Source organism: Helicoverpa zea, chromosome 20 (genome assembly GCF_022581195.2).
Source record: "Helicoverpa zea isolate HzStark_Cry1AcR chromosome 20, ilHelZeax1.1, whole genome shotgun sequence".
NCBI classification, from domain to species: Eukaryota; Metazoa; Arthropoda; class Insecta; order Lepidoptera; family Noctuidae; genus Helicoverpa; species Helicoverpa zea.
Window position 1 is genome coordinate 1,223,319 of NC_061471.1, and position 13,029 is coordinate 1,236,347.

At 39.6% G+C, this 13,029-nt stretch overlaps 1 protein-coding gene across 4 annotated transcripts in view; it reads right to left on the minus strand.

The window, feature by feature from the left end:
* LOC124640375 (homeobox protein homothorax) overlaps nucleotides 1-13,029 on the minus strand; it is a 256,533-nt gene that overhangs the window by 97,910 nt on the left and 145,594 nt on the right. For 2 of the 4 annotated variants that reach the window (XM_047178120.1, XM_047178118.1), the window contains exon 9: nucleotides 8,941-9,027. In XM_047178120.1, the coding sequence (XP_047034076.1) occupies nucleotides 8,941-9,027 (87 nt within the window). Of the gene's footprint in view, nucleotides 1-8,928; nucleotides 9,028-13,029 lie in introns of all 4 variants that reach the window. The other 2 variants (XM_047178119.1, XM_047178117.1) reach the window with 1 other exon arrangement.

Below are 13,029 nucleotides of genomic sequence, written 5' to 3' on the forward strand. Positions count from 1 at the left end.
CCCACTTTCTGTTTATCCATGGAATTTGAGGTCATGTGGATGTCATGAAAATCAGGAATGTTGTACCCAAACTAATATTTCCTTCATTTACGATGTACTAAAATGTCTGACAGCATACGGTACCTATAGAATAAACTGTTAAAAGCCAGAACCGCATTGGATACAATTTTGTAAGTATATTTTTTGAAGGGATGTGTCTATCTTTTATCCTGATATTTTGTCTCAGCTTTGCAACTAAAGGGACTGTTCATATTTAATAACTAAATCCTACTAATGTTATAATTGTGAAATTTTGTAAGAATGTATGTTTGTTTGTTATTCTTTCACGCAATAACGGCTGGACCGATTTGGTTGAAATTTGGTATGTAGAAGCTAGTACTACGTAAAAATACTTTTGCCAAATACTTACCTACTATTTACTTTCTTTCACCTAAGCTAACAATTGAAATGAAAAACAGCTATTTTCTTAGCGACATCGGGTTGCGGTTTGGTTCCCGACCGCGGACATTACGGCTAGTACTTGTTACCTCTCTTCTTATTGTGCGTTTGTCACTTTTCAAAGTTTTTTTGTTTGTTTTTGGTGTTAACTAGTTGCGTGCCGCGGTTGCGGTTTTGCATAATGTTCAGGTTTGAACTAAAAAGTGATAAATGTGGACCTTGGTTAGAAGGTTTAATTCTTTGTTTGAAGGTAACTGGGTGTTTGTTTAAGTTTTTTTGATGATGTTATAGCTTATAGAGCAAAATCCGATTCATCTGTTTAAGAGATATGTTGTCACAGCACATATCGGTCAAACTTACCTATGTAGCCATTTGTGTGGAATAAAAAATATATATTTACTCACTAACGATTAATTAGATTAAGTGTTTATTTTTAAAGCCTTTTATATCCAGAGTCTTTAACAAATGAACTTGTACCTACCTATTCACTATAACCTAATAAAGTACATATAATTACAGCTAGGACGTGGCAAATCCATAAATACCGAGCCCACGTTAGGTATTGATTAAATAGTAACAGCGACCACGTACAGGTAATCTGCGTGATTATTTCAAATCACCGACACATTACATTAAGCGTAATCTCCAGTAATGGCGGCCGGTGTTGCCAGCCGCCGGCACTCCCGCCCAATTGTGGGAAAATAACAAGCCTAAGACACCAACCCGAATATCACACAAGATTTTAATATTTATGGAAAATTTTCTACCGTTTGAATTATAAATATACGTGACATTTAAAAATGACAGCCGCACGAATCGGATAAACATCGATTTCCCATGAGAAGATGACATTATTCACACATTTATACAATTATTTACTTAAAACCCTTTAGTATTTTTATCGGAGTCGCGAGCTCCGCGGACAGAATGGATATTGACAGCGAGGCGGGAAAGCGCGAAGGCGGCCATGACACTTTTTTCTTTTTAATTCGAAGTGTCACAGTGGACGCAGAGTGCGCTTTATGACAGTGTCAATATTTTATTATTTATTTTTTTAATCCGTATACTCGAATTACTCAGGGAAGATGAGCATAGCAAGCAATTATAAAATCTTTATTTTTATTAAGTATCTGCTTTCACAATCGCATTCTTGATTACCTACCCGTATGGCATGATCCTTAAATTATATTATTCATATTATTTTATTTATCAGAGTCTTTATACGGATTACGTCTCGATCCAAGTTACGCGTTTCGACTTTTACAAAAAAATAATATAATAAACATGACCGTAGCGAAAAAGCAATAAGACGCACGTCAGAAATAACTTGAATTACAATTTTAATCTTGTCAAATCCGAGTTTTTATTGTGATCGGGCGGTCCGCGTACGGTGGACATAATTTTCGTTTTCAAAGTTTATTTAATAAGGAGTTCTCGCTATAAGAAATCATATTAAAGTCGCCCGCGCCCCGGTGAGGGTTGGGGACCTCGTATAAATTCGCGATTTTTATATCCAACTCATTATTATTTTTGAACGTTCGAAACGGCCGCTTATGAATAAAAAGTAGACTTTATTTGATGCAAAAATATTGTGAACCAACAAAAAGTAATCGTTGAGTCAGTTCGGCGCGTGTCGGCCGCTGGCTGGCCTTTATCAATATACTATCATATAATAAGCAAACACGCCGCAGCAGCGTCCGTCACTCGACAAAACTGCAATAAAAACAATCACATTATCTCTGTACCGTCTCGGTCGGAATTAAAGATCAGTTAACTCGCTAGACGAGATAAAAATGGCTACTGGAGATTTCAAAAAATCATCTCAATCATTCGAGAATATGAACAGCATTCCTGGCATAGTGTATCTATTATAAAACGCCTGTTTTCCATCATAAACTTTTTTGACGGAACGTTTATTTTAAGTAGATGGGTATTTTTATCAAATTACTATAATTTTGGTCAAACAAAACTACGAGCTGTCAGAATTGACGTCGGTAAATCATCGACTTGACCCTTTTTTGTTATCTACTTTAATAATTTCGTTAAGGGCTTTTTAAACGAGCCGCATATTTGGAATAGCTGCCGGTACTTTATGGTCGGGATCATTTGTATAGGAATTTAAATGGGATCGCTTTAAAATTGGATTACAATAAAAATCAAGAAATGCCCTGAGAATTATTTGAACTATTCGAACATCTGGACAATGCGTACGGAATTAAAGAGGACGGTAAAAACTTTACTAAAATAAACTCTATTGTGTTTGAGTCACAATGCGAGCTAATGAGTGCGCATCAATCGTCCGAACTTGAAGGAAAACAAACATAATTAAATCAAGATAGTAGATATAAAGCGGAAACTATTAGATACAGCCCCGGCGGAGTCGCCGATAGCGCTCACCAGATTCATACAATATATCTCATTATTCATATCTCAACAAAGAGGGGCATAAATTACGCGGCCCGAAAATATCTAAATCCTAATCCATTCGCCTCGCTTGTCCCCGACTGAATCCGATTTTAAAATATTTATGAAAAGGCTACAAAAAAGTAGAAAAAAACACGAGTCCAGAGACAGAATTAAAAAAAATAAAAAAAATACATAAGCCCCGAGAGCGAACGTCGGAAAAAAGTTAAAATGATTGTAGGGCATCTCGATGTGGCGTTGTTTTTTTCTGGACGTATCCCCGTTTCATTAGATTCGTTTCAATTCTGTTGGGATTAGTCGGAGAAAGGTCTCTTAAGGATAAAATGCGATGTCCGTTGATTTATAAAGATCCTCTCTTTCGGGCGATGGGACATAATTAATTGTTGTTCGTGATCTATCGCCGTGTTTTTGTGGAGCAGGTGATCCTAGTGGCACCAAGCGGAGTGGAGTTCTGTGAGAGCGCCTGAGCGGGTCGGCCGGGAGGCTGCGAGGGCGCGCCGTCCACGTGCTCGCAGCTCTGCTCGTGACAGCTCCCGAAATTAGTCACGTGGCCGCTAATAGCCCCACGGCCGGGGGTGGCGTGCACTCGCCGTTTTTTTCCGGCTCTCGTACGGTTGTTTACAACAGTTGGTGGCTATCGATCCGCCCGCCCGGATATAGACGTAAATACGGCGTTATTCATCGAATGAAGGCCCGTTCTGTTTGCACACCGCCCCCGGTTTTGTCGTCTCGGCTGTTTTTCATCGATTTTCCACCGGACCTACGTGGCCGGTAACGTACACCGGGCCGTCCGTGTGTGTGGCAGCATGGCTCCGCTCGGAGCGAGGGTATTATGTATTATCTCCGAAAAGGTTCTCGATGCGCTTTTACGTGTAATCGGTGGTGGTATCGGCGGGGCCTCATCTCGGTGCGCCCGCAGGCCGGGGCGCGTGTGTGCGAGGTGCGCGCCTGTGTGCGTCCGGCTCTCGGGGCACACTGCTCGATTAGCGCGGCCGGCACCGCCACGCCGCCTGATTGGGCCATCCATCACCGCCGCCGCCCGCGCGCGCGCCCTCCACCCTGCGGCCCTCCGCGGCGCGAAGCCGGCCTCGACCGACTCGCGACTCTCGACCCTCGACCCCCGTGCCGAGGGTCCGGTTTGCGGCGGCAGGTCGCGCCGGCTCCACCGACGCGTTAATGCCGCGACGCGCGCAACAGAGATCGAGGCGTATTTTTAAGACGGATACTTAGTGCGTTACATTATTATACTTTTGTTTTTTTTTGGTCGCGGGCGTGTAACCCACACGGTCCGTGTTTTCATATGGCGGCCGGGTCGACGCACCGCTCCGGTTATGATACCGAATGCCTTTAGATTTTTGATTGAGGTTTTATTTTATTTGGCGCGACGTTCGCCCCGATTACGTTTCTCGTATTCGTTTACCGCTCGGCCAGTTTTTGTTTCGACGAGTTTCATTGTTCGTAACGAGATCGATTTTAACGATAAGCCATCGCTTTTAATGAAGACGTGGGTGTGCTTGGTTTTACTGAATCGCACTTTTAAGATCAAGGCTACCTATCGATCGGCAATCATTGACACTTCCTCACTTGAGTTTGTCGAACTCGAACTTTCTATAGTGCAGAACGTCACGTGTCTGTCAGTTAACAGACACGGCATAATGTAAACATGGAGACAGAAGAATATTTTAAAAAGGTGAGGCCTACTTCAAATGATAAAATAGCAAAGAAGCAGAGACTCGGGGCCGGGTCGCAGGTCGCCCACTCAAACGTACAAATTGCAGTGTCACGCGTGAGACCACCGGACCGCGACACACGACAACTCTCAAAAGAATTAAGATAAACTCACAAATTCGTACGCAGCGATTAATAGTCGCCGCGACGAGACACCGCAATCATCACTTTACAAACTAAAGCCAATTTTTCAATGCTACACAACGAGATATCAGCTAAATGGATAGTCATTATTAATATTACCCATTTTACGATGCTTTTACGATGCCACGATGTTCCCGCTCGCTTTACTTCCGTAAACTTAGCGTTTATTGAGTTAACATGTTATGGTGACATCGCTTTATGACGATAGACATGAATAGTTTAATAAAAATCCTCGAATTTGGGAGTGCCAATAAAATGTGACTGGAAATGCCTATATCGGTAGTGGCAGGGCTCATGGACGGAAACCCAACCCTCGCGATCATAAAGAAAAACAAGTGGGATGTATTAAAAACACAATAACAGTAAATAACACGGTAGTTGAATAGAATCGATGCCGTCCGTATCGGTTCTCGATCGATACTCATTACAATGTAACGTTTTAACGCTCGTTTAGACGCCACAACGAATCACGGGCTGTTATTTAAATTGCTCAAGAACCGAGAGTAATTTAACTCGAGAAAAACTGGTTTCGAGTGAAATTCGCGCGCTATCTCATCTCTCCTATCTCTTACGATCGCCATGTTGGCCGGAGAATAGATATACTTGACTTAATAGCGCCATTTGCGAACATAATAAAGTACATAACCGCTTGGTCATTGTACTGGACGTAATGAAGCCACGAGTGCAATTTTCGCGCGAGCATGACCTCGGCGAGCGATCGCAGCGTCGACAACGGCGCGGGACGAACTTTAGCGTCGAGCTTTAAAAGGTTCAAGCGAAATGAGCGCCCCGAGACCACTAGTAATACTAAAATGCATTTCTGCGCACTCGGGCGGCGAGCTTTGAGCTCCTCGAAACGTAGATTGAGATTAAACGACGCACGAGGATATGACGCGAGGGCGGAGGCACCAGGACCTGTTTTCCCGGCGTCGTCTTGAGGCACTTGCGCCTCTTCGCCTCGGAGAGCTCGCTAACGAACAACGATTCCCGCTCTAATTTGCGGACATGGCGAGCGATCGATCTCATTGGATTTTTGAAAAAGGAACACCGAAGGCACCTTATGAGCCGAGGCACAAATTGAGCAATTTAGTGCTCGCCTGCTCGCGCGCGGCTATCGGCCCGCACCCATCTCGCTCGGCTCCTTTTTTCATTTTCATATTATATCCAACGTGAATCCTAAATGAGAATATTAAAAATTAGTTGGTTCATGTTTAGGAGCGCGGCCCAGCTTGTAATTATGTGAGCTCTCTCACTTGACAAATGAGTTCGAACACCGCCGGAGACAAATCAATACTTTGGACGCACAAAACATTATGTTCGTCTAATAAGAAATTATAAAGAACCAGAAAGGATCCGATAAGAACTTTGTTAATGAACTTACAAAAAAATATGGGTGGTGCTTAACTTTGGAGATTTTAAAATCTTTATTTGAATAAAAAACGTTGATAGATTGCCAATGTTTCCTTTACATTAAATCAGAATCTATGATTTTATCAGTAAGTGGCTGCCTACGTATCTACCTACTGGCTACATAGTCAGCTGGTATAACATGATACAAAGGTGATCTAACTAGTTGACAATGGCTGTCCGGGGGCCATTACTTGAAATAAAACAAACAACAGTTGACGGTATCGTGGCACATCCATGCGTCATTATCAGCGCATTGTTTTTGTTACTAATTTAGGTAAAAACACCGTTGGAGCGGGGAACCCTGGCGCGGGCATTCCAACGCGCCCGTCGCCATGGTAACCGACGCCGCGCGCGCTCCTGCCAACTACCGCCCACCAGACAAACAACTAACAACCTTATTTTTTACTGCACAGAGCTCTAATCGCCAACAACGCTAAATGAAGTTATAACGTTCTTTTACGACGCTTCACAATCGTCGATACTCAATCATAACAATGAAATTGCGACCTTAATGTCTCCCGGTAAAGTGCCATTTGGAACGCGCGAACGACTTAAGAATAGCGACATAAGGAATTGTTTTATCTCTTTCGCACGTCGTAAAGACGCGGTCGCTCTGTCTCGCTCGCGTGCCGAATCCTTTCTTGCTAAAGACGGAATCGATACACTTGATATTTCTCTTTCTGGCGCACTTTTTGTTCGAATCGTTGCCACTGTTAATCCGTCTTCGACAGCGTTCGTTAGATAAAAATCGTAAAGTGTAACTCACGAATAAATTGACTGCGATTCTTCGTGCGCCGTTTATTCCGTGTTCATTTTCAGAACATTTCCCTTCGACGAAAATTCTTTTGTGTTTTAAACTGAATGACGAGCGAACGCGCGAAGTACGGTAATTGATATAGTGTAATGGAAACGGGCAATGACGGTGACGTGTAAAACAAGAGGGAGATAGACGGACGTCATTCTGTACGAGCAAGCGAGATGGTTATCCGAGTACGCGGCTGTTATAACGATGCATGTGCATTATATTGTTACGGTAATTGTAACTTTACACCCACATAATAAAGTTTAATTTAGAACATGACAAGAGAAAGGTCCTCGTATTAGCTACTATTCGATAGATGGCGTTGATGTATCGAAGTTCAAGTTGGAATTCCAGTTACACTAACAACTTCGTCAGCTTGTTTCTTTTAAAAGTAATATTCAAACACGAAAATAATCTATGATAACGGTAAAAAGCAATAAAACTTGTTAAATATGTAAAATTGGTAATATCATAAATATTGATAGATTGCAGTTTTCTGCTAACTTTGACTTGTTTGCTGTTAGCGGCACAAAAACTTGTACAACTTATAAATCTAGACATTTGTAACTGAACTGTCAAATTATAATCACAATTAGGCGCACAGCGGTGTGCCGGCGGTAAAATAAAAAATAATTGTCATTTATTTTTCTTTAAAAATCCTTTGCGATATTTCCCCGGCGACCTTGCATCGGTGAGATGACACCGAGATCGTACGCACGATAACACATGATCGATGGCCTGTCACTAGTGCGTGCGCGCCGCAAACATTCGATATTCATCCGAGTACTCGATACAATCGGACACGAGTTTTGTTACTTAAAAAACACTATTCGTGAAGCCTTAGAGTCGACATTAGTGTGATATTGACAGATGTAAATGTCATTCGATTTTTCGTCGGCTCATTACGGAGAATCGATTTGAACTGTCATCGGGATGTTTGTTCGTTTTTCAAATTATAGAAACGGTGTTTGGATAAATAGTTGGTGATATAAAATGCCTTCGTAATGTGCTCAGGAATGTTTAGAAACGGTTTGTATGTGTTTTGAAATTACCCAATCGATAATTTGGAACGACATTGTTTACTACAATTTTCAACTTTGTATCTTTTAACTTTCGTACTTACATAAAAAGTGAGGTAGGCACGTATAAGTTAGCCAACCTTAAATAGGTTTATATAACGAAACAACCATTAGCGCTAACCTGAATAATTTCAAGTGCCATGTATGGTTTTTTATCTCCAACCAGCAATAGGTAAACGTTAGTTCTAAAAACCAGATAACTTTAACAAGATAAGTTTTTGTTCATCTTTTATGATGTGTTACACAGATTAACATTTTGCAATTCAAATATGAAATAAAATAATAAGAAGTTTTTTTCTGAGTAATAAGTAAGTAAGATATGGATCAAATAGAAATCTATTTGAAAACAGTTGAAAAAATATAGGAACATAGAGTTATTTTTATATAAGGTACTAGGCGAGCATAAGTCAGGAGTACCCGTGACCTTGGGCCGGCTGTTCCGGACGCTGGTGATTGACGCCTCGACGGTACCACCGCCCGCATGCTATGATCCTCTAGTACTTGAGCTATATATCAGCGTGCTCTCTCGTGTTATGCTAACCTAGTAGTTTGTCTTGTTTGAACTGTGCCTGGTACATTTTTGATGAAATTGGTATCATACTATGCTTTAGATTAAATCTACAATAATAAAAAATCGGTGAGAGGATTCAGATCTTTGTTAGATTGGTGATGATGACTCTAGAAGCCCAGTTAAGGTACTTATGCAAAAGTTCCCAAGACAAAAATAGCTGGAGTTAACAGTTTTTTTCACTAAGATGTAAAATATTATACGTAGATGGTATAATTTGAGTCATTTTGTCACAACTTTAATAAGCCCCTTCACGCAACACTTAACGTTCCATGCTTTTTGGATCATCATCACCAATTCGACCCAGACGTCTCCAATCCCGGTTGTGTCCATACCTGGGTACTCACCGGGACTGCCCAGGAAGACTGAGGAGTAGACCCGCCGCGCCACGTCGGGAGGGGATGACCATTCACGACGAGATGGGCACCATTTGCCTGCGAAAGAAGAAATACATACAATTAATACATAGTACGAGATTGGGAGAAACATAAGTAGCAGTAATGGGTGATGAAAATATGTCGTTACGGGTAGTCAAAAGCCAGTAAATCTGATACCAGTATAACCAAGAGGTAACTGGGTTGAGAGAGGTAAGATAGTCAGTCGCTCCTTGTAAAGCGCTGGTACTCAGCTGAATCCGGTTAGACTGGAAGCCGACCCCAACATAGTTGGGAAAAGGCTCGGGAAATAAGATGATGATGGGTGATTAAAGTTAAAAGAATGAATATATTTGGAGTTATAAACAGCAGCCTATGTATTTATGTACAGTAAAAGAAAAATCTTAGATTAGGTATATAGATGACTTGTTTTTATACACGTTTTTAAAGTGGCGATCAATGTTTTTTGTTGTCGTTATAATAAAATAAAAACCTGCCGCTCTGGTAGGTATTTTTTGTTTATTGTAAATCAATTAGTGCTTATTTTAATACTTAATTAGCTATATCTTTTGGACTTTTTAGTTTTAAGTTTAAAGAGATATCCTTAGCATCAGCACTTATAATCAAAAAGCCGTCGGAAGGATATTAGACGTTATATTATTATTTCCAGGATTTATCCATCGATAAAATTGTTCATCGAGAACTAAAAGTATTTTTTTTATATAAATTACTATTTTGTAAAATTATATTCCAAATGGTATATTACCTACACAATAAGAACTCTTCTCAAAGACATTCAAAAAACTGAGAACCACTCTAAAACGCCGCTGAATAAAAGCTTAATAAAAAATGTGTACCTTCGCTACGAATGTAAGTAAATTAGCTTTGTTTTTCCAAAAAAGCGAAAAGACACGAAGCAACCAATTTGCCGTGAATGGGTAGATTAATGAAAAGGAATGGTTTTCGACTCGAAAAAGGTGTTTTGGATAGAGGAATAGAAACAGATGTATATGCTGATACTGTTTTTTTGGAAAGGTAAGTAAAGGCTGGCAGAATATTTAGTAGGAGAAGAAGGATTTAGTAATGGTAAGGAAAGTGTAATGACATCGATCATCTGACACAGTTGGAATAAGTAAAGCCTGTAATAATAGTTGTATTTTTTGGTTAGAAATAAATAAATTATACATAATGTGTCAGCAATATTGATGATTTGATAGTAATGCCATGTACTAAGTTAATGTCTTAAATGTGTTTGCACTTTTAGGTTTGAATGCTAATATTATCATCAGTTTTTTTGTCAACACCATTTGACTCTTCATCCGTTTCATCCCTAACAGTCCACTTGTTTGTAGTTTAGATATCCTTTACTTATTTGCCATCTTTTAGAAAATCCTTGTCTGCTTGAAATCATCTCGTTTGCTATAGCTTCTATTAATCATAGTTACTTTTTGTGCATATTTTTTTATAACAATACTTAAATCTATGAAACTAATTGCCGATTTTGAAACTTAGGTTTTAACTGTAAGTATAGGCTAAGTTGTTTATTTCATACAGACAAAGTCGCAGGCGAAAGCTAGTTTTTCTTACTATTACAACTTGACACCACGACCTCCTGTCTAATTCTATACAACTGGTTTATGACTCTCAAGCTAGTTAGTTGCTATTTTAATACGCACAATAAAATTCTCATAATACTTCATTATGTAAGTAACATTACTATAAGCACATGGTCATTAAAACATTTTTTTAACTGGCAACACAATTAAAAGCACTTTGTATGTACTTGTCTAACTTCACACTGTATAAAAAAAAACTTTTGTACATTAATATTTTCTAAGATGACGCAAATCGTTTAGTTATAAATATTTATGTATGCTAATGTAATTTAACGCGTCATTTGTAAGATTTTCTTTATTGTTAATAACTGGATTGGGTCCGACATCGGCCGTCGGTCGGAGTAACTCCATTACAATTCGTACTAATGTCCTCACATGCGACATCGCTTTTTTGAACGATTTCGATTCGAAAAAAAAAACCTACATTAAGCTCTTCCCGCCTATCTAATGGATTCCTCCAACTCTCCCAGGACCCCGATGTCATTACGCAAAAAACATATAGAAAAAAAAACGAAAAAATACTCGACTCAAAAAAACACCTCCTGGGAGAGCGAAGGTGTTGCCGCCCCTAGTCTTTTCTTACCCCAAAAATAAGGGGAGGCAATATCATACACCATTAGCAATTTCGCTACTTTTTTAACGGTGTCACACTGTATATTATTGTGTCCGGTAATGCAGCGGGCGCGCCCTCTGCCGTGTAATCAGCAGACGAGCTGCCGTGCTATGCTTTACTAAACAATGCTATTGCATACGTTGCTCATTTTACTGTTTAATTGAAATATAATAAGTAATGTAGCGCGCCGGTGCAGCTCCGGGGGGCGACCGATATTTAAAAAGAACGCAACCGCCATAATTTTCTCTCGCTTTATGTTCCTTTTTCGAAATTCGTAATTCGAACAAAAGCGCGCGCGGCGCAATGGTGCATGCATGATTGATAGCGGCCCGGTGACGTCACACACACACACAACGCTACACTTTTCGAAAAATAAAAAGCCTTGACCTCCGATTCTAAACTCCTATACTCTTGCTATCCTGGTGCCTTTATAGGCAATTTGCGTTTCCACAACCCCACGCAAACTGCAAATTTAAACTCGAAAACATAAAGTAGAATTACATCGTTGAAAAAAGCGAAAATTACCCCATCGCAGCTCACGGTACAAGTTAACGCCATAAACAAATACTAAAAAATCTTGTAACCGAAATAAGGCGGCACTCTAAATAAGAATTAAAGTAAAATTGCTGAGGTGTGAGTCCCCCGACGAGGGGGCATTAGCGGGGGATTCGCGACGATATTCATAACGCGAAAAATTGTAATAACCTGGCGAATATCAGCTAGGGCAGAGGCTATAGGTGTACCGGGGGCGCGACGGGGGTATTTGTTCACCAAATTGTATAAATATGCCCGTTGCGCTGACGCGACTCGCGTGTGACGACTATGCCGATCATAAAAAAACATAACATCAGTTCAGACCGGATATTCAGCTAAGGAAAGCGTAAATTTAACGACAGAGGAATTAAAAGTGTATTCAACGACGACTTTACGCCTCGTTTTATAGTGTAAAATTGTTTTAAACGCGTACATAGTATGAATAAAAATGACAGTAATGACGTTTATGATAAGTTATTGTTTATTACTGCGGTTACACTAGCAATTTCAATTTGTAATTAAGTACTTTAAATTTGTGTTTTGATGAGTGCCGTTTTTTAGTGATCGGACATAATTCGATAACACCATTTATATGAGCAGTTTTGAATCCACTTTTTGCTTATCATAGATCTGCATACAGAATAGAACGGGCAAATTCTTAAAGAAATAGTCCCAACAAGAAATAATGAGTGATTCCACAGTCAAGATGAACATAAAGATTAAACTTCAAATGTCATAAAAATATTGTTCAACACCTCACAACAGTTTGATTCAAAAATATCAATTAACATTTACATACCCCAAATTACGTCTACATAAACCAAAACATGGTAACTGATTATTAAAATCCAATTAAAATAAAATATAAGAGAGTAAATAACAATGGTGTGTTTCGAGTTAAAAACACGGTAATTACCATTTATATTTCTTTTGTTTTTTCATCGAATTAAAACAATCGTTGCTTCGAAACTTTTGATTCTATCATTCTTGAACTGAGGTTCTCAAATTAATGGGGGGCGGTGCGATGTATGCGATAGCTCAGTTGGGCGTAACAAGGGGTTTTGAGTTTTAAGAGAAGCCAGTTAGATGTATGATTTTTTACCAATTTTTTGGGCTTTGATATTCACCAGAAATAGATATAGAAAATGTTGGACCTGTATTGTTTTATCCCTTGAAGAAACATAGTTTAATTTGGCTTAATAAAAGTTCAGCTATATTTTATAAACTGAGCGCCAAAAGTTTGAGATCCGCAGCACTCGTGCATTTAATAACAGTGATTGTACGAATCAAACGTTAAAA